This window comes from Pseudorca crassidens, chromosome 2 (assembly GCF_039906515.1).
Source record: "Pseudorca crassidens isolate mPseCra1 chromosome 2, mPseCra1.hap1, whole genome shotgun sequence".
Lineage (NCBI taxonomy): Eukaryota > Metazoa > Chordata > Mammalia > Artiodactyla > Delphinidae > Pseudorca > Pseudorca crassidens.
Window position 1 is genome coordinate 161925134 of NC_090297.1, and position 22813 is coordinate 161947946.

Genomic DNA, 22813 nt, shown 5'->3' on the forward strand with positions numbered 1-22813 from the left:
CATTGTTTCCTGTTTTTAGAATCAAGTCACTTGGAACAGCAACTTGAAGAAGCTAATTCTGTGAGGCGAGAACTAGATGATGCTTTTAGACAAATCAAGGCTTATGAAAAACAAATCAAAACATTACAGCAAGAAAGGGAAGAATTAAATAAGGTAAAAATACATAGATAGATTGTTAAAGCCTTTTCTGAATTCTTAATCTTGTTTAATTTGTATACTGAAAGCATTCATAAGGAATTACAATAATATATAGTATACTTTGTAAAAAGATGGTTTAAAAATTTAAGAATTATTTTGGTGTATGACATTTGATGAATGGCTAGTTATGAAGAAACTTCTAAATTTTCGAGGCTTCAAAGTTCAGAATCTTTTGTTCTTTTGGAGAGTTAATAACCAAAGGACTTGATTAAAAGTAAATGTTATTGAAAAAGAAATATTATGAAGAAGTGAGAGAATAGTAAAAATCTGTTAGTGTCTATGGAAGAATGAAAAATACAGGCATATTTTCATTGTGACTTGCTAATATGAGCATTCTTTAAAGATTATGATAGAAAATTTCTTTAATTCTTTAATAATTTTTTTAGATGTCAGTTTATCTTTCAAAGCATGGATGAATAAGCTGAAGTTACTTTCATAAGAACTTTGTGAACATGTAAATATTACTATAAACATCAACAAAATTTGTTAATATCTAGGACACAGTAACACAGTCCAATAGGATATATAATATTCGAGCACTAGAGAAAAATACTTTACATAAATGATATGCTGTGTGTACTTTGCCTTTCATTAACAAATTTTAGAATGTTGGAATTAATACTAGCCAATGCAAAAAAGAAATGAGTGGTTTATGGCATAGTATAAATTGTATTCAATGATGTTGTATATAATTCATTGATAAAACAGATGAAGTCCTTCTGGGAAAGACTTATAAGTCTTGCTGCCTGTAAAGAAATGGAGGTAATTAAAAATAAAACAAATAACCTTTTGCCGATGAAGCTAATCAAAAAGATTAACAGAGAAAGCTATGAAGGTCAAAGTGAATTAGATTAGTATATTTTTACTTTTTTCTTGATGCGCTTTCAAGCAGTGTTTTGTATAGATTCATTTATATTCATGGTCAATTTAATATTTGGAATTTATAACATATCCTATTTGTTTTAATAATATTATATTAATAGTTACTATGATGTATTTAAAGGTAGGATTACTCAGCCAAACTTGGTTAACATAATAAGGATGAGCATCTGATATCTAGATTTATAGTAACAGGTACTTTGCCAATTTTTAATAAGTTTTAATATTAAAAATCCTTTCAGTATATTTTGAGAAGAGAGTAGTACTGAAATGAAACACATCATATTGATAAAGAATTTTAAATGATTTGCCTGATATCCTACAGGCAGCAGATATTCTTTTCAAGATTTTTTTCATTTGATGCATATAAAAAATAAATGTACCATTATATAAGTTTTGACGCAAATAATAAAATGAACCAAACATCCAACTTAAGAAATAGAGCGTTACCTATTTTGTGACATAGCCCTGGGTAGTCATTTCCTATTCCTTTCTCATTACTTCCCTGACAATGGTAATCACTGTTCTGAATTTTATGTTAATCATTCCCTTAAAAAAATTTTATCACATATTAGTGTATCTCTAAACAGTATATTAGTGTTGGCTTTTTTTGAGCTTTGTAAAATGGTATATGCAATCTTTTGCAATTTGCTTTTTTCACTCAACGTTGTTTCTAAGATTTGTCTGTATAGCTGTTGATCATTTATTTAGTTGCTATAAAATACACCATTATGTCAGCACCCACAATTTACTTATCTAATTTTTTGTTTGCAGACATTTAGGTTGCTTATAATTAATAGCTACTATACATGATGCTGCTATGATCATTCTTGAACATATATCCAGACACACACACACACACACACACAAACACGAATAGAATAATTGGGTCATACGCAATGGAAATAGTGTATTTTTTATGATGATGTCAAATCATTTTCCACTGCTTCTACCAGTTTATACTCCTACCGATAGTGTACAGGAGTTTTTATATTCAACAGTACTTTATATTACTAGATATATTATTTTTGGCCAGCCTAATCTAAGTTGACATTTTAGGTCTAAAATGATGTTTTAGTATGGTCTTAATCTGCATTCTCTAATTACTAATGAGGCTGAGTATCCTCACACATGTCCATTTATCATTTATATTTCTTCTTTTGTGAAATGCTTCTTAATATACTTTATACATTTTTCTGTTGGGTTGTTTGTCTTTTCCTTATTGGTTTCTAAGAATTTTCTGGACATGCTAATCTTTTATCGATTATGTATGTTACAGATATCTCCCAGGTAGTGGCTTGTCTTTTCATTTTGTTTATGGGAGCTTTTGACTAACAAAAGTTTTTAGTCTTAATGTAGTCAAATTTATCAATCTTCATTTTTATGATTATTGCATTTGCTGGCTTATGTAAGAAATCTGAGGTAAAAAACAATTCTCCTAAATTTTTATCTTGGAAGTTTTTAAGTTTGGTTTTCATATTTAAATTTTTAATGCATCAGAAATTTATTTTTGTGTATCATATAAGGATCCAATTTCACTTTTTCCCATATGGCTAGCCAGTTGTTCATTTACTAAATAGGCCCTCCTTCCCTTAGTGATGAGCAGTGTCACCTCTGTCATATGTTAAATTTCCATTTATGCATGGGTCTATATCTCAACTCTCTATTCCTTGAAAACTGTGATGGGATTTTGATTAAAATTGCATTAAATCCATAGAGCAATTTCAAGAGAATTGACATCGTTATAACACTGAGTCTTTACGTTCTTATCCATGTTTATTAATATCATTCTAAATGCACACAAGATTTCAAGAGCAAGGAAAGATTATTACGATTTACATTCAGAAAAGCAAAACAAGACATAAACCAGGTGGCTTTCCTGTATGCCCGTTCTTACCCTTTAGGGCAACACAATGAGAGCTGGTTGGATAAAACCCTACACATATGGAGACTGTATGGTAGAGAAAGAGCCCTGAAATAGTGAATCAGGGTGTTTACATAGAGGAGAGAGGCAGATGCTTCCTGCTTCCCCTCTATCTCTACCCACCTTTCTGCGGGTCTCCTTGGAAACCTTAAGAGAAGGATCTAGGACTCTTTGGAATATAAATAAGTCACTCCAGTGGAAAGATGTGTCCAAGTCTCCAGCTCTATAAAGAGATTTTCTCCTTGGTACAGGCTCTTATCTCTCTCTCCAACTCTCCTTGAAATGTAAACACATAAGTCCAGGAGTTAAATCTCTTTGGAGTTTTCTCACTACGTATCTAAATTAGTCATAAATTACTTTACAAGGCTTGCTTTTAACTCATGTTCCAAGTTTCAGTAAAATTTGCTTAGAAAGGCCTAACTGTACAAAAACATAAAATTATTTTCTCTGCAGTCCCACAGTCTTTTTATCCACAAACATAGTATGTCACTCTGTATCGTTAAAGTATTTTAAAATGTTTCTCCATAAAATTCTATACAGGTCTTGTTTGCCTTTCCTTAAATTTATGATTGTAAGTTTTCATATTTTAAATGGTACCTTGAAAATTATACTTTCTTACTGATTTTGTTCTAGGAACATTGCTAAACTCTTATTAATTGTAATAATATATTTGAGATTCTTTGAGGTTTTATGAAATAATGACAGGTTTTTTCCTTTGTCTTTTGATTTTTTTTTTTTTACTTTTCTTTCTTCCCTTGTCTTACTGTATAAGCTAGGACCTCAAAAACATTCAATAGAAGTGGTGATAGCAGGCATCCCTATCTTATTCCTGATTTCTAAGAAAATAATAATGTTTTCTGTAAGTTTTTGGTAAATACTTTTTATCAGGTTAAGAAAATTATCTTCTATTCCTATTTTGCTAATCATTTTTATCAAAAATGGGTATTGACTTTATTAAATGTGCTTTTTTTGCACAGTATTGCAACAAATTCCTAGAAATTTGTTAATATCTATTGATAGAATTATATGATTGTTCTCCTTTAATAAATTGGTTTGGGGCTTCTGTGGTGGCACAGTGGTTAAGAATCTGCCTGCCAATGCAGTGGACACGGGTTCGAGCCCTGGCCCGGGAAGATCCCACATGCCGCAGAGCACCTTAGCCCCTGTGCCACAACTGCTGAGCCTGTGCTCTAGAGTCCGTGAGCCACAACTACTGAAGCCCGCGCGCCTAGAGCCCATGCTCCGCAACAAAAGAAGCCACCGCAATGAGAAGCCCATGCACCTCAATGAAGAGTGGCCCCCACTTGCTTCAACTAGAGAAAGCCCGGGTGCAGCAACAAAGACCCAACTCAGCCAAAAATAAATAAAAATAAATTGGTTTGATGACTTACAGTTATAAACTTTTTCTACCGTTAAACCATTTTTACTTTTCTGGGTTACAACTGAATTGCCCATGTATTGTCTCCTAAATATTAATATGATAATATAGGTAACAGTTATGTTGCATCTGTTCTAATAGTACTGTTTTAAGTGCTTTACATTTATTAGCTCATTTAATCTTTTAAAGAACCCTGTGATTTACGTATTAGTAGTAGCAGCAGCAGCAGCAGCAGCAGTGGTAGTAGTGTTTTTATTTTATAAATGGTGAGATCCCACACAGAGAAGTTAGGTACATTTGCTCAAGATCATAGGGCTAGAAAGTGGGGGAACTGGAATTTCAACACAGGGAGTTGAGTTCCAGAGTTCATGTTTACCCACTTTATATATCACTGACCTGATTTCCTAATAATGTCTTTGGGTTTTTTTAGGACTTTTTATTTGTTTTCTTCAATGAGATTGGCTTTTTTTTTTTCTCTCTTTTTTTTTTTTTCCTTTGGTATCAAGATTATACTGGTCTTATAGAGTTAGCTGAGTAGCACTGCCTCTTTTTCTGTTCTCTAGAGAAGTTTGTAAAACAAGAATGTTTTGTTCCTTGAAACACATTGGAGGAATCATCTGTAAAACCATCTGAGTCTGGAGATTTTTTTTCCCACTTGGGGGGATGGGGATTTTTTTTAGCTATTGGTTTAGTTACTTTAATTGTTATAGGACTATTCAGGCATTCTATTTCTTCTTGAAACAGTTTTGCTAAATTTATTTTTATAGGAGTTTGTTCATTTCTTAAGTTGAAAAATTTACTGGCATAAAATTTTTCATTGCATCCTTTTACCTTTTTTGATTTCTCCTAGATTTGTAGTTATAACCTCTCCTTCTTTCTTCATATTATTTCTTTGTGCATTTATTCTTGTTCCCTTGTTTGACCTCACCAGATATTCAGTGAGATCAAAGAACAAGCTTTTGGCTTTGTTGATCTTCATTATTCTCATGTTTCCTTTTCATTAATTTATGTTCTTTATTATCATCTCATATTGGCGGAAGCGGTTAATACATTGTTTTCTCTTAACTTTTTATGTGGAATTTCATTGAATTTCAACTTTTTTTTAGTTTCAGTGTAAGTATTTCAGGCTATAAATTTCCCCCAATGTATATACAATACGTTTTACTGCATCCCCAAGTTTTAGTCTTTACTAAACATTTTTATTGTTTTCTGTATTTAAAATTTTTTTAGTTCTAAATATTTTAATACCCTTTATGATTTTTCTCCTTGATCTGTGAGTTATTATGGAATTTAGCCTTGTTATTTTTTATTTCTATTTTAATGGTAATATTATTAAAGAATTTGATCTGTATGATATCTGTTCTTTGAAATCTACTGAGAATTACGGCATGATCTAGACCTTTTCATTTTTAAATATTCAATATATGCTTAAGAAGAATGTGTTTCCCAGTGTTGGATGCAAGCTTCTAAATATACATGAAGGTTATTAATTGAGCTTTTCAAATCTTCTTTATATTCACTATTTTTTTAACTGCTTGGTTTATCTATTAATGATTGAGAAATTGGATTTTCTCATGATGATGTATTCACCAGTTTTTCTGTGAAGTTCTAGCATTTTTTTTCTAATATATTTTGAGTCTATCTTATGGAATGCACAAAAATTTAGAATGGAATCTCTTTCTAGTGAACAGAATTTTATCATTGCTATAATGATGCTTTTTCTATTTAAGTCTAGATTTTATTTCATAATTTGGTATAACAAACTGCATTTAACTGGTGAACTTACTCCTTTTATACTTATTTTGATTACTAATCTATATGGACATGTTTCTACCACTTTTTGTTTTCTGTTTGTCATGCATTTTCTATGCTTATCTTTATCTCCTTTCTCACTCTTTTTTTTTTAATTGGAGTAAAGTTGATTTGCAATGTTGCATTACTTAGTGCTATACAGCAAAGTGAATCAGTTATACGTATACACATATCCACTCTTTTTTAGATTCTTTTCCCATATAGATCATTAGAGAGTATTGACCAGAGGTCCCTGTGCTGTACAGTAGGTCCTTATTAGTTTTCTATTTTATATATAGTAGTGTGTGTATGTCAATCCCAATCTCCCACTTATCCCTCCCCACTTCCCCGCTGGTAACCATAAGATTGTTTTCTACATCTGTAACTCTGTTTCTGTTTTGTAAATAAGTGCATTTGTACCATTTTTTTAGATCCCACATATAAGCAATATCATATGACATATGTCCTTCTCTGTCTGACTTACTTCGCTTAGTATGACAGTCTCTGGGTCCACCCATGTTGCTACAAATGGCATTATTTCATTCTTTTTATGGCTGAGTTTGCTCTTTTTTTAAATTGTGGCAAAATATATATAACATAAAATTTCTATCCTAATCATTTTTATGTGTATAATTGAGTAGTGTAAGGTACATCACATTGTTGTGAAACTAATCTCTAGAATTCTTTTCATCTTGAAAATATTTTTCTTGATTTTTAGTTGAGGTTTTTGTTTTCTTGTTCTCGTTTTGCTCACTACTCATTCTAGCAGTTTCTAGTAGTATTGAATTTTATCGTGCATATTTAACAAAGTCTAAATTTAATATCTTTTTTTTAAATTTAATATTGGGTTGGCCAAAAAGTGCCTTCGGTTTTAAAGTAAAAATAAAAGACTTATTTTTCATTTTCACCAAGAACTTTATTGAACAACGTATTCAACCTTTTGTCCCACTACCTTCTGCCATTTTTCAGGCAACTTCATAATTCCATCTTCCCAAAACTTTTTATCTTTCTGGGCAAAGAACTGTTCCGGGTGCCTTTTACAGTCTTCCAGGGAACTGAAATTTTTTCCATTAAGAGAATTTTGTGAAGACTGAGATAAATGGAAATCTGAAGGTGCAATGTCTGGTGAATACGGCAGATGAATTAGACTACCCAGCCAAGCTGTAACAGTTTTTGCGTGGTCATCAAAGAAACATGCGGTCTTGTGTTACCCTGATGGAAGGTTATGCGGTTTCTGTTGACTAATTCCAGATGCTTTTTGTTGAGTGCTGCTTTCAGTTGGTCTAATGGGAGCAGTACTTGTTGGAGTTAATTGTTTGGTTTTCCGGAAGGAGCTCATAATAGAGGACTCCCTTCCAATCCCACCATATACACAACGTCATCTTCTTTGGATGAAGCCCATCCTTTGGTGTGGTTGGTGGTGGTTCATTTCACTTGCCCCACGATCTCTTCTTTTCCGCATTGTTGTACAGTATCCACTTTTCATCACCCATCACAATTTGCTTTAAAAACGGTATGTTTTCGTTACGTTTAAGTAGAGAATCGCAGGCAGAAATACGGTCAGGAAGGTTTTTTTTGCTTAACTTATGTTGAACACAAACATCAAAGCGATGGACATAACCAAGCTGGTGCAAATGATTTTCAGCGCTTAATTTGGATATTTTGAGTATGTCGACTGTCTCCCGCGTGGTATAACATTGATTGTTCTCAGTTAATGTCTCGATTTGATCACTATCAACTTCAACTGGTCTACCTGACTGTGGAGCATCGTCCAGCAAGAAATCTCCAGCATGAAACCTCGCAAACCACTTTTGACACATTCAGTCAATCACAGCACCTTCTCCATACACTGCACAAATCTTCCTTTTGTGTTTCAGTTGAGTTTTTACCTTTCTTGAAATAATAAAACATAATATGCTGAAAATGTTGCTTTTTTCTTCCATCTTAAGTATTAAAATGGCTACACAAAAATTCACCAGTTTTGTTAAGTTTTTTTTTTAATGTATACTGTTATGACAGGTGTCACAAGAAAATCTAATAAAATTGTTTCGAATGAGGTTAAAGACAGCTAAGCGCTACTAGAGCCGTCTTACGGGAAAAACCGAATGAACCTTTTGGCCAACCCAGTATCTTAAACTGTTGCTTCCAAACACTTTGAGGACCTTTAACTCTATTGCTTCTTCCCAACTACTGTGCTTTTTTGGACCAATATGTTAGTTATGTCCTATTTGTTTACTGTACAAATGAGACAATAATACAATCTTATATACAAGTTTGCTTACATTCATATTTATGTTTACCAATTTCTTAGCCCTCCACTTCTCTTTCATTAGACCTTCCTTCTAAAATCATTTTTCATTTTCCTGAAATAAATATTTAGAGGTTCCTTTAAGTTCAGATCTGGTTGTGGTAAGCTCTGTCAATTTGTGTTTGTAAGAATCTCATTATTTTTTAGCCTCATACTTCAAAAGTAGCCTCATACTTCAAAAGTAATTTTTCTGTGTGTACAATTTTAATTATTATCTCTTAAAAAATATGTCCTCCTGTTACTATTGTTACTTCTTAGATGTCTGCTCTAATTATCTTTTTTTTTCCTTTTTGAGGATGGGGAATAGGTGATTTGTGTTTTTTCCCTCCGATTTCTTTTTTTTTTAATTTTTATTTAATGTTATATACTTTATTTTTTAAAGTTTCTGGGTTTGAGTTTCTTCTTATTTTTCTTCATAAAGGTAGAGCTTTCTATATTGGTAGATTCATGTTTTTAATGTTAATACTTACATTTTTTCATTTCTAAATGCTCTATACAATGTTTTATAAACAGTTTTTCGTAGTCTTTTTGCCTCATCATTTTAAATAGTCTTTTGTCATTTTCCTATTTTTATGATTTCCTTTTATTTCTTCAAACATTTCATGTATAGCAATCTTATCAGTATCTGATAGTTCTAATATCCAAATACCATTGGGGTTTATTTTTATTGTTTGTAATGTTTGCTTGTGGTTGTTTGTCCTTTGGGTGTTTGGGAAATCTATGGTTGTGAGCTCATATGTGTATGCTCTTAAAAAAAAAAATAGATATCATTGAGACTCTTCCTCAAAGAAGGTTGCATTTCCTTTTGCTGGGAGACAGGTGGTTCTGCTGACCCAAGTCTACTTCAGCTTCTTCTAAGTTTCTCACTTTAATTAGCTTTTCTCTTTGCTGCTGGCCCAAGAGTTAGTCTCCACATCAAATACAGCCCTTGTTTTTATCATTTGTAATCATTTGATATAATTTTTAAAAATCTCACAGATATCCGTTAAATTTCACAAAATCTTTATCTTTACCATTGTATCTTGTATTCCTATACCTTTATTTGTTTATTTGTTTATTGAAACTAAGGTACTGGAAGGTTAAATCAGTTGTTCCTTTGCAGTTAGCATGTTAGCATAAGGAATTGAGAATATGAACAGAGCACCATGCTCCTAGTATCTGTTCAAAAGTAGTTCATTTCTTTTAATTTTGTTCTGAGGTGAATAATTTTGGCTCTTCTTGACTTCATGATAAATATTTTGATGGCCAAATTTGGTCCCTAGGGTGCAGAATTGGTAACTTATATTCTTTTTACGAAACTGTAGGAACTAGTCCAGGCTAGTGAGCGATTAAAAAACCAATCCAAAGAGCTGAAAGACGCACACTGTCAGAGGAAACTGGCCATGCAGGAATTCATGGAGATCAATGAGCGGCTAACAGAATTGCACACCCAAAAACAGAAACTTGCTCGCCATGTCCGAGATAAGGAAGAAGAGGTGGACCTGGTGATGCAAAAAGTTGAAAGCTTAAGGCAAGAACTGCGCAGAACAGAAAGAGCCAAAAAAGAGGTTAGTAGTCAGGCAAATTTGTAGTGCCCATGGGGTAGTGATTAAAGCTGCTTTTTCAGACTAGTGAAATAATATATATTTCATTCTTTAATTTTTGAAAAGAGTTTTTTTTTTTAGTTTGGTAATAATATTTAATATGAATTTCAACATTTGAGTTATCTATTGCAAGGTAAATTCCCATGGGGAGACATTTTATTGGAGAAACAATTATAACCGTGAAATCTGCTTTTATCATTTTATTTTAAAGCTGGAAGTTCGTACAGAAGCTGTAGCTGCTGAAGCATCTAAAGACAGGAAATTGCGCGAACAGAGCGAGCACTATTCTAAGCAACTGCAAAATGAATTAGAGGGACTGAAGGTATCGTTTGATTTCATATTTATGAAGTTGAATTAATTTTCTCCTCTTTCTGCTTAACAGGACTACGTTATGTTCTCTTTTTGGTGTAGAGTAAAAACTAGCTATCCTTCAAACATAGTATTCTTATTTCTCATTCTTATGAATAGGAAGCTGGTATAGACTTCTTAATCATGCTGTAAGGAAAGGGAAGGCGGCTGTATTTAGTGGGGAGAAGAAATCTTTCAGGAAGGAGTTAAAATATTTATGAAGGGGGCTTCCCTGGTGGCGCAGTGTTTGAGAGTCCGCCTGCCGATGCAGGGGACACGGGTTCGTGCCCGGTCCGGGAAGATCCCACATGCCGCGGAGCGGCTGGGCCCGTGAGCTATGGCCGCTGAGCCTGCACATCCGGAGCCTGTGCTCCGCAACAGGAGAGGCCACAACAGTGAGAGGCTGGTGTACCGCAAAAAAAAAAAAAAAAAAAAAAAAAAAATTATGAAGGGCTGCATACCTTGACAAGATATATTGGTAATCTCATGGGAGGCAGGGTTAGATGTCCAGATCCTCTGTCTTGTTAAGTGACTTAGGAGAGGCTCAGAGGTAGCTTTGCAGATACTTCTGTTAAGTGGGATGAGATGATAATTGGCCTGGATTTAAACATCTCAGCAGAAGTGCTTAGCAAGGGAAATCTTTGTGCCAGCTCTAGAGTTGGACTATCTGCTTTTAAAGCCCAGCCTCATCAGTTACCAGCTGTGTATCGCTGGACAAAACATTTAATCTCTTTGGACCTTAATTTCTCATTTGTAAAACCCTATCTCATTGGTTTCATGTAAGGAGTACATATACATGTATGTAAGCTGCCACATCATAAGTGGTCAGTAACTATTAGCTATAGTAATAATATTATATATGTCAAAAGTGAGAGAATTAGGATTAATTGACTTCGTATTTCTATAACACTAAATTATAATCTGAATATGATGTCTGCCTTTTCTTGACTCTACCCTTTGCATATCCCAATTCCTCTGCATTGTCTGCCAGCCACCACCTCCACACACTCCTTGCGTGCCTAGTCTGGTATCTTATTCATCCAGCAAATATAAGAACGAAGTTGAATGTCATCTCAGGAAGTCTAAATATTCCTTATTCTCTGCTGCTATAGAATTTTGTTAATAACTTTACAATAGCTCTTATTATAATTATTTATTCACAAAATGTCTCCCCACCTAAACTGTGACTTAGCTTATTGAAAACATAGACTGGTATATTATTTGTTTTGTGTTGATTGATCATGATTGCACAGTCTTGGTTAGCTTTCCAAAATAGTTATGTTTCTTCTATAAATAACCTATGCTTCTAGAGCAGGATTAGTATATAGAAGTCATTACATTACCGTCTCAAATAACTTTCAGTCAGGGACTACTTTGTTTCCAGCACTATCTTAGGTGATTTTGGTAAGCACAAGAATCACAAAGTGCAAACTGGAGGATATCTTAGAGATTATTTGCATTTGAGGAAAGCAAAACTCAGATGAGTTTAGGATTTTATAGTCTTAAATGATAGAGTACAGTTTAAACCCAGGTTTTCTATTTCTTAGTACCATTCTGTCCACTAGTTTGATTTTTATTTTTTTCTGTAACAAACACTGCTCATTGAAAACTCTGAGTCACATGTGTTTACCTACATATCAGACACTCATAATCTCTTGTGTCATTTACAGATTTGGGAAAATAATAAAACTACCCAATAAATTAGTTAATGCATTTAAAATGCTTAGCCCATGGCCTGGCACAAAGTAAAGGCTCAATAACTGTTAGCTATTATTATTATCATACTACCATTTCTTTAAGATATTTTCTAAAAGTGGAATTTCTTGATTTAAAGGTATACACATGTAAATTTTGAAACTTATTTTGGCCCCTTGAAAAGGTTGTAGGAATCTTTACTTCATTAAGAATACTCTTCAATAGAATTGAAGAGAAAAAAAGTTCTTGAATAAAAGTTAGAAACTTTAATACCCCACTTCCAAAAATGGATAGAACATATAGACAGAAGATAAATACGCATATAGATGTCTTGATCAACAGTATAACCAACTAGAACTAACAGATACATATATAGAACCCTCCACCCAACAACAGCAGAATACATATTCTTCTCAAGTGCAATTGATACATTCTCCAGGATAGACCAGATGTTAGGCCACAAAATAAATCTCAATAAATGTAAAAAGATTGAGATCACACAAAGTATCCATTCCAATCACAATGGAATGAAGCTAGAAATCAATAGCATAAGGAAAACTGGAATGTTAAAAAATATATGTGGAAATGAAATAAGACACTCTTAACCAACCAGTGGGTCAATGAAGAAATCACAAGGGAAATTAGAAAATACCTAACTTTATATCTTACAGAACTAGAAAAAGAAGAGCAAAGGAAACAAAGCTAGCAGATGGAAGGAAATAATAAGGATTAGAGCAGTGTTCAATAAAATGAGAACAGAATAATAATAATAAAGGGAATGAAACCAAAGTTCATTCTTTGAGAGATCAACAAAATTGACAAACCTTTAGCTAGACTGACAGAGAGAGGGAGGAAGGGAGGAAACAAATAACATCAGAAATGAAAGTGGGTATTAATACCTATCATCAGAAAGCAAAAGGATTATAAGAGAATACTATGAACAACTCTATGCCAACAAAGTAAATAATCTAGATGAAATGGACAGATCGAGAAGCACACAAATTACCTAAATGCAAGACAAAATAGAAAGTCTCAACAGACTTGCAACAGGCAAAGAGATTGAATTGGTAATAAGAAACCTCCTGACAAAGAAAAGCCCAGGACCAGATAGCTTCACTAGTGAACTGAACCAAACTTTTAAGGAAGAATTAACACCAATTCTTCTTAAACTCTTCCACAGAATACAAGAATAGGGAACACTTCCTAACTCATTCCATAGGCCAGCATTGCCATAATACCAAAGCCATATGAATAATATCACAAGAAAAGAAAATTACAGACCAGTATTCCTAACGAATATAGACGTATGAATTCTCAACAAAACACCAGCAAACCAAATCCAAAGCCATATTAAAAGGATTATAAACCATGGCAATGGTTTAACCTGGTCTATCCCAGGAATGCAAGGGTGGTTGAATGTAAGAAAATAAATCAATTTAATACATCACATTGAAAGAACCAAAGGGAGGGGGGAACTGCATGATCATCTTAATTGATGCACATAAGTCATTTCACAAAATTCAACATCCTTTCATGATAAAAACTCTCAGAAAACTAGGAATAGAAGGGAATATACTCAACATGATCAAAGACATTTATGAAAAACCCATAGCTAACATCATACTCAATGGTGAATGACTGAAAATTTTTTCCCTGAGTTTAGGAATGAGACAAGGATGCCCATTTTCACCACTGCAATTAACATTATGCTGGCGGTTCTAGCCAGAGGAATTAGATAAGAAAAGGAAATAGAAGGCATCCAAACTGGAAAAGAAGAAGTAAAACTATCTCTATTTGCAGATCACAGGATCCTATATTTAATAACTCCAAAGAATACTACCAGTTTCCAATCCAGTATATAAGAACTTCAGAAGTCACCACTTTGTTCTAACAAGAAGTAAAAAGCTGAACAAATTGAAAAATCAGCAACTCTTCTTAGATCTGTAAGGGAAGTAATATCACAGAACCAACTGCTGTCCTCCAAACTGGAGAGAGTGACAGGCAAATAAAGAGAATCACAGCTTATGAGATCAGGAACCCTTGTAGGAAATCAGTACCAGTGTAGGGAGACCTGAACTGTTATTGAAAAATTGCTAGAGGCTCAGTGCGGACAAGTTTGAGAGATAAAAACTCCAGGGGAGCCTCGTCATTGGGGAGCCCTGACAGTTTCATCAGTTTTACATCCTGGAGCTCTACGAGGTTTTCACAGTAAATATCAGAGAAAAGTCCCCTTGTACTAACAATAGGGGTAACAATTTTGAATGTGCCAGAGCATTCTGTTCTTCTTAACAAGGTCTATCTTCAGGAGAAACTCTTCAACCAGAATCTAACTTGCTGGGATTTTATCAGACCTAACTGACTTGAGGGAAGGGAAATATTCAGCCCCAGCCCACTCTAGTCACCCTGTCAAAACAGGTAAGTGGTGGAGAAAAACTGACAAGGTTGTCTTAAGTTCACAGGCCAGAAGCACAGGCTCAGTAACATACTGATATCCAATCTTAGGACTATAGAACGCTTCCCCTCCCACCACAGCTTGCAACCACATTACTAATAGCCTATTTACAGCAGTTCCTTTTACCCAGTACATCATGTTCACCTATCAACAAAAAATTACAAGACATACTGAAAGACAAAAAACACAGAATAGAGCAAACATCACAACCAGACTCAGGGATGTTGAAATTATCAGGCCAGGAATTGAAAACAACTGTGATTGATATGCTAAGGACTTTAATGAAAAAGTAGAGAGCATGGAAAAATAAATGGGCAATGTAAGCAGAGAGATGTAAATTCTAAGAAAGAACCAAAAAGAAATGCTAGACATGAAACATATTGTAACAGAATGAAGAATGCCCTTTATGAGCTTATTAGTACACTGGATACAGCTGAAGAAAGAATCTCTGAGCTTGAGGATATCAAAATAGGACTGCCAAAACTGAAAAGCAAAGAGAAAAAAGTGAAAAAACAGAAAAGAATATCCAAGTATTGTGGAACATTTACAAAAGTTGTACCATACGTATAATGGGAACACTAAAAGGTGAACAGAGAAAGGAACAGAAGAACCATTTGGAACAATAATGACTGAAAATTTCCCCCAAATTAATGTCAGACACTAAACCACAGATTCAGGAAGCTCAAAGAACACCAAACAGGGTAAATACCCAAAAAATTACACCTAGACATGCCATTTTCAAATTATAGATAAAGATAAAAATCCTGAAAGCAGTCAGAGATAAAAAAATACCCTACCTCTAGAAAATATAAGGTAAGAATTACATTTGACTTTTGTTCTTCATGCAAACAAGAAGAGAGTGGAGTGAAATATTTAAAGTGTTGAGAAAAAAAAACCTACCCACCTAGAATTTTGTACTTTGAGAAATTATCTTTCAAAAGTGAAGGAGAAATAAAGACTTCCTGAGACAAAGATTTCAGGGAATTTGTTTCAAGTAAACCTGCCATGCAAGAAATGTTAAAAGAAGTTCTCCAGAGAGAAGGAAAATGATATAGGTCAGAAACTCAGATCTACATAAAGAAAGAAAAAGCATCAGAGAAGGAATACATGAAGGTAAAATAAATAAAAGCTTTTATTTTTCTTATTCTTAATCTAATAGATGAAATGTTCAAAATAATAGCAACAATGTATTCAATTATATATACTTATATACATGCTTATGTCTGATTACATGTATATATAAATATGCTTATGTGTGCTTATGTGTAACTGAAATGAATGACAGCAATTATACAAGGGATAGGAGGCAGGAATTAGGATTATTTCATTTTATGGTACTTGCACTATCCATGAAGTGGTAGAGTGTTATTTGAAACTGGACTTGGATTGGTTATAAATGCAGATTGCAAACTGTAGAATGGCCACTTAAAAAAGGAGTTCAACTGATATGCTCAGAATGGGGAGAAAATTGAATCATATAAAATGCTTAATTAAAAACCACAAAAGACAGGGACTTCCCTGGCAGTTCTGTGGTTGAGACTCTGTGCTTTAAATGCAGGGGGCATGTGTTCAATCCCTGGTCAGGGACTGAGATCCCGCATGCTGCATGGCGTGGCCAAAAACAAGGGGAAAAAAAAACAGCAAAAGACAGAAAAGGTATGGAAGACAAAAATAGATACAAAGAAAGGAGCAATAAATAGAAAGCAGTAGCAAATACAATAGATATTAATCAAAAAACATCAACAATCATTTAGAATGTCAATGGTCTAAGTATACCAATTACAAAACAGATTATGTCAGATTGGATCAAAAAACAGTATCTAACTATATGTTGTCTAAAAAGTCTACTTTAGGTATAGAGGCACATATAGTTTTTCCTCAGTATCCATGGGGCATTTGTTCCATGCCCTCTCCACACCCCATGGATACCAAAATCTGCACACACTCAATTCCCTTATATAAAGTGGTGTAGTACAGTCAGCCCTCTGTATCCATGGATGCAGAATTCGTGGATACAGAGGCCAAGTGTCTAGATTAAGAGTACAGGCATACCTTGTTTTATTGTGCTTTGCTATATTGTACTTTGCAGATATTACAAATTGAAGGTTTGTGGCACCCTGCATCGAGCAAGTCTGTCAGCACCATTTTTCCAATAGCGTTTGCTCACTTCATGATTTTATGTCACATTTTGGTAATTCTCACAGTATTTCAAATTTCTTCATTATTATATTTGTTGTGGTGATCTGTGATTATTGATCTTTGATGTTACTATTGCAAGAAGATTGCAACTCGCTAAAGGCTCAGATGATGGTTAGCATTTTTAGCAATAAAGTATTTTTAAAATTAAGGTGTGTACATTTTTTTTAGACATAACGCTATTGCACACTTAATAAACTAGAGTATAGTGTGAATACAACTTTTATGTGCACTGGGAAATCAAAAAATTCATGTGATGCACTTTATTGGAATATTCACCTTTTTGCAGTAGTCTGGAACTGAACCCACAATATCCCCAAGGTATGCCTGTAAGTGGATGGAGAAAGATATACCATGATAACACTAATCAAAAGAAAGTGGAAGTAGCTATATTAATTTCAGACAGCGTGGAATTTGGAGTAAGGAAAGTTTTTGGAAATAAAGAAGGGCATTGCTATTCACCAAGAAGATGTAGCATACTAATGTGTATGTGTGTAACAACATAGCATCAAAATGCATGAGGCAAAACCTGACAGAAGTGCAGAGAAAAAGAGATGAATTCACTGTCATAGTTGGGAACTTCAGCACCCCTCTATCAGAAATGGACAGATCCAGCAGGCAAAAAAATCAGTAAGGACATAGTTGAACTTAACATCCATCATCAATCAAGTGGATGTAAGGACATCTATATACTGCTTCACCCAACAACAGCAGAATACACATTCTTCTCAAGCTTACATGGAACGTCCACCAAGACAGACCACATTCTGGGCCATAAAACAAACCTTAAGAAATCCTTAACAAATTTTTTTTTTTTTTTTTTTTTTTTTGCGGTACGCGGGCCTCTCACCGTTGTGGCCTCTCCCGTTGCGGAGCGCAGGCTCCGGACGCGCAGCCCCCGCGGCCATGGCTCATAGGCCCAGCCGCTCCGCAGCACGTGGGATCTTCCCGGACCGGGGCACGAACCCGTGTCCCCTGCATCGGCAGGCGGACTCCCAACCACTGCGCCACCAGGGAAGCCCTCCTTAACAAATTTAAAAGAACAGGAATCATACATTGTCTGCTCTCAGACCACAATGGAATTAGACTAGATGTCAGTAACAAAAAGATAGCTGGAAAATTCCAAAATACTTGGAATTAAGGCACCACCCTTATAAAAAACACATGAGCCAAAGAAAATATCTCGTGAGAAACTTAAAAATATTTTGAACTAAATGAAAATGAAAACACAAATTATCAAAATTTGTCAGATACAGTGAAAGCAGTGCTTAGAGGGAAACTTGTGGCATTGAATGCATATATTAGGAAAGAAGAAAGATCTAAGATTAATCGTCTTAGCTTCCACCTTAGGATACTAGAAAGAGGAGAGCAAATTAAATCTAAAGTAATCAGAAGAAAAATTAGAGCAGAAATCCATCAAATTGAAAACAGGAAACCAATAGAGAAAAATCATTGAAACCAAAGCTTATTCTTTAAAAAGGTCAATGAAATCGATAAGCCTCTATCCAGGCTAATTAAGAAAAAAAGGGGTCCCTTATCTATTTTTGAGAGAAATCATATTAACAAGTTTTCTAGTATGAAACTATTCTTACATTCTGGGAATCAGTTGCTCATATAAATAACTGAATTTCAATACAGCAATGGATTTCAAATGTTAACATTTTATTAACAATTTTTGCTGTTAAATGTATCAATATATTGAGATGAGTCTGGTTTTATTATTTGGTGTTTTGATCAGCTTTTGTTTCAGGGTTATCTTAATTTTATATAAAGTAGAGTAAAGCTTGCTTTTTTTCTCTGTGCTCATAGAAATAAACTCTTCCTTGAAATCTGAAAAAATTCTCTTGTAACACATTCTTTGTTATTACTTAGTAGCTTCTCAGTGCTTTATTTTATTGTTGATTTGAGACAATTTGGTCACTTATATTTTTCCCGTAAAAGTGTCTTTCAAACAGATTTTCAAACTTACAAGTTTGAATACCTTATATAAATTTAATAATTCCCTTGGAAACTTGTAAAGAAGGGGAATTACCTATCAATATAGTTTATATTATTTCATATATTTATAATTACCTTCACACTGTAATTCTTTTAAAATTTTTCTTCTCTTTTCTGTGGTAAATATTTTTGCACAGAATATGCTTAATCTGTGTTTTGCCTGCTGTACTCTCTGCTATATCTTTAAACCTTTGATTGTAAAATAAAACACAAATACAAAGAAAAAAAGAAAAGAGAGACAGGACACTACTAGTATCAGAAATGAAAGACAGAACATCAGTATGCAACCCATGTGCATGAAAAGCCTAATAAAGGAATACTATGAACAATTAATTCTTTGCCTACAAATTTGATAACCTAGATGAAATGGACCAATTCCTTCAAAGACACAGCTCCTATAACTATCCAAGGAGAAATAAATAATCTGAAATGGCTCTGTCTGTTAAAGAAATTGAATCAATAATTAATAATCTTCCAGAACAGAAAGCACCAGGCCCAGATGTATTCAGTGGTGAATTCTACCAGACATTTAAGGAAGAAATTATGACAGTTCTCTACAGTTGCTTTCAGAAGATAGAAATAGAGGAAATACTTCTTAACTCATTCTATGATGCAAGAATTATGCTAATACCAAAACCAAAGACATTACAAGAAAAGAATGCTACGGACCAATGTAGAAAGCCTCATAGACATAGGTGCAAAAGTTCTCAAAAAATATTAACAAATTGAATCCAACAATATATAAAAAGAATTATACACCACAACTAAATGGAATTTCATCCCATGTACACAAGGGTGGTTCAGCATTTGAAAGTGAATTAATGTAATGCATCACTGATGTGATAAAAATCACATGATCGGGCTTCCCTGGTGGCGCAGTGGTTGAGAGTCCACCTGCCGATGCAGGGGACACGGGTTCATGCCCCAGTCCGGTAAGATCCCACATGCCACGGAGTGGCTAGGCCCGTGAGCCATGACCACTGAGCCTGCGCGTCCGGAGTTTGTACTCCGCAATGGGAGAGGCCACAACAGTGAGAGGCCCGTGTACAGCAAAAAAAATAAAAAAATTTTAAAAAAATCACATGATCATATCAGTAGATACAGAAAAAGCATGTGACAAACTCTAATACTCATTCATGATAAAAACTCAGTAAACTGGGAATAGAGGGGAACTTCCTCAACTTGATAAGTAATACCTATCAAAAAACGTAAACTAACATCATACTTAATGACAAGAATCTTGACGCTTTTTCATTAAGATTAAGAACAAAGCAAGGATTCTTCCTCTCACTACTTTTCAACATCATGCTGTATGTCTTAGCTAATGCAATAAGACAAGAAAACAAAAAAGAAGTATACAGATTGGGAAAGATGACATAAAACTGTCTTGGTTAGCAGATGATATGATTGTCTATGTAGAGAATCAAAAAAATTAACAAAAAGACTCCTGGAACTAGTAAGGCATTTATAGCAAGGTTGCAGGTACAAGATTAATACACAAAAGTCAGTCACTTTCTTATATACCAACCATGAATAAGTGGAATTTGAAATTTAAAACTCAGTACTATTAACATTAGCACCCACAAAAATGAAATAGTGAAGTATAAATATGCCAAAATATGCATAAGACCTGTACGGGGGAAACTATAAAACTCTGATGAAAGAAATCAAAGAAGAACTAAATAAATGGAGAGATATTCCACGTTCATGGATAGGAAGACTCCGTATTAGGTGTCTTATAAGATGTCAGTTCTTCCCATCTTCAACTACAGATTTTTTTTGTGTGGTACGCGGGCCTCTCACTGTTGTGGCCTCTCATGTTGCGGAGCACAGACTCCAGACGCGCAGGCTCAGCGACCATGGCTCATGGGCCCAGCCGCTCCGCAGCATGTGGGATCTTCCTGGACCGGGGCACGAACCCATGTCCCCTTCATCGGCAGGCGGACTCTCAACCACTGTGCCACCAGGGTAGCCCCTTCAACTACAGATTTAATGCAGTACAAGTCAGAATTGCAGCAACTTCTTTTGTGGGTATCAACAAACTAAGCCTAAAGTTTATATGGAGAGGCAAAGACCCAGAATAGCCATCACAATAGTGAAGGAAAAAAAACATAGCTGGATTACTGACTTCAAGACTTATATAAAACTGCAGTAATCAAGACAGTATGGTATTGGCAAGAGACTATACAGATAAATCATCTTTGACAAAAAAGCAAAGGCAATATAATGGAGCAAAGATGTACTTTTTAACAAATAGTGTTAGAAGAACTAGACATCAATGCAAAAAGAAAATTGAATCTAGACACAGAACTTACACCCTTCACAAAAATTAACTCAAAATGGATCACAGACCTAGACGTAAAACACAAAACTATTAACACTCATAGACAATAACGTAGGAGAAACCTAGATAATCTTTGGTATGGTGATGACTTTTTACTTTCAGCACCAAAGGCACAATCCATGAAATAAAGAATTACTATGCTAGATCTCACTGAAATTGAAGTCTTCTGGACTGTGAAAACCACGGCCAAGAATGAAAAGACGAGGCACAGACTGCAGGAAAATGCAGACATATCTGATACAAAACTGTTATCCAAATATTCAAAGAATTCTTAAAACTCAGTAAGAAAACAAACAACCGCAGGGTTGCATGATCAACATATAGTAATTAGTTGTGTTCCTATGTCAGCAATGAACAATCCACAATGAAATTAAGAAAGCAATTATAGTTACAATAGCATCTAAAAGAATGCCTTGGAATAAAATTAACCAAGAATGTTGTGCACTGAACATTATAAAACATTGCTGAAAGAAATTAAAGGATACCTAAAATAAAGAAAAGATATCCCATGTTTACGAATAGGAAGACTTAGTATTGTTCAGATGTAGTTTTACCCAAAGTGATGTACAGGTTCAATTCGATCCCTATTATCAAAAGCCCCTTTTGCAGAAATGGAAAATATGAGCCTCAAATTCATGTGGAATTGCCCCAAATAGCCAAAAAACTTGAAAAAGAAGGCCAAAGTTAGAAGACCCAAACTTCCCAATTTCAAAACTTATTACAAAATCACAGCAATAAAAAGAATATGACACTGGCATAAGAATATAGACCACTGGAATAGAATTAAGAGTCCAGAAATAAACTCATGTATCTATAGCCACAATTGATTTTTGACATAGGTACACATAGGTACTAAATCTGTTCAGTATGGAAAGAATAGTTCCTTCAACTCATGTGCCAGACAGCTGCATTTCTGCATGCAAACAAATGAATTTGGACCCCTACCTTAAACCATATTAAAAAATTAACTCAAAATGGATCAACAACTTACATATAAGAGCTACAAACATAAAACTCTTAGAAGAAAACATTGGGGTAAATCTTCATGACCTTGGGTTTGGAAGTAGATTCTTAAGTCACAGAAAGCATAAGCAACAAAACAAAAAATGGACAAATTAGACTTCATCAAAATAAAAACTTATTTGTATTGCATCAAAGGATATTTTTAAGAAAATGAAAAGATAACCTAAAGAGTGGAAGAAACCATTTGTACATCAAATATCTGATAAGGATTTGATATCCAGAATTTATAACGAACTCCTACAACTTAACAGAAAGATAAACTGCCCAATCAAAACATGGGCAATAACTTGCATAAACATTTCTCCAAAGAAGATATACTAGTAGCCAATAAGCACATGAAAAGATGTTCAACATCATTAATTATTAGGGAAATGGAGTTAAAACCACAAGATACCACTTCATACCTACTAAGGTGCCTAAAATTAAAAACAAAAACAAAATAAGTGATCGCAAGAATATGAAAACAATTGGTGATTCCTCAATAAAAGTAAATGTAGAATTACCGTATGACCGAGTAATTCAACTCCTAGTTATATACCCAAAAGAATTGGAAGCAGGGACTTCAAACAGACTCTTGTACACCAGTGTTCATTAAAACATTAGTAAAACAGCCAAAAAAGTATAAACAACCCAAGTGTTCATCAACAGATAAAGGAACAAAATGTGGCAAGTACATATAATGGAATATTATTCAAC

At 34.3% G+C, this 22813-nt stretch overlaps 1 protein-coding gene across 13 annotated transcripts in view; it reads left to right on the forward strand.

The window, feature by feature from the left end:
- The window catches only part of CDC42BPA (CDC42 binding protein kinase alpha), a 325295-nt gene that overhangs the window by 201982 nt on the left and 100500 nt on the right, over nt 1-22813 (forward strand). For 11 of the 13 annotated variants that reach the window (XM_067729568.1, XM_067729561.1, XM_067729566.1 and 8 more), the window contains exons 12-14: nt 20-153; nt 9783-10025; nt 10273-10383. In XM_067729568.1, coding sequence (XP_067585669.1) covers nt 20-153; nt 9783-10025; nt 10273-10383 — 488 coding nt within the window. The remainder of the gene's footprint in view (nt 1-19; nt 154-9782; nt 10026-10272; nt 10384-22813) is intronic. The other 2 variants (XM_067729563.1, XM_067729567.1) reach the window with 1 other exon arrangement.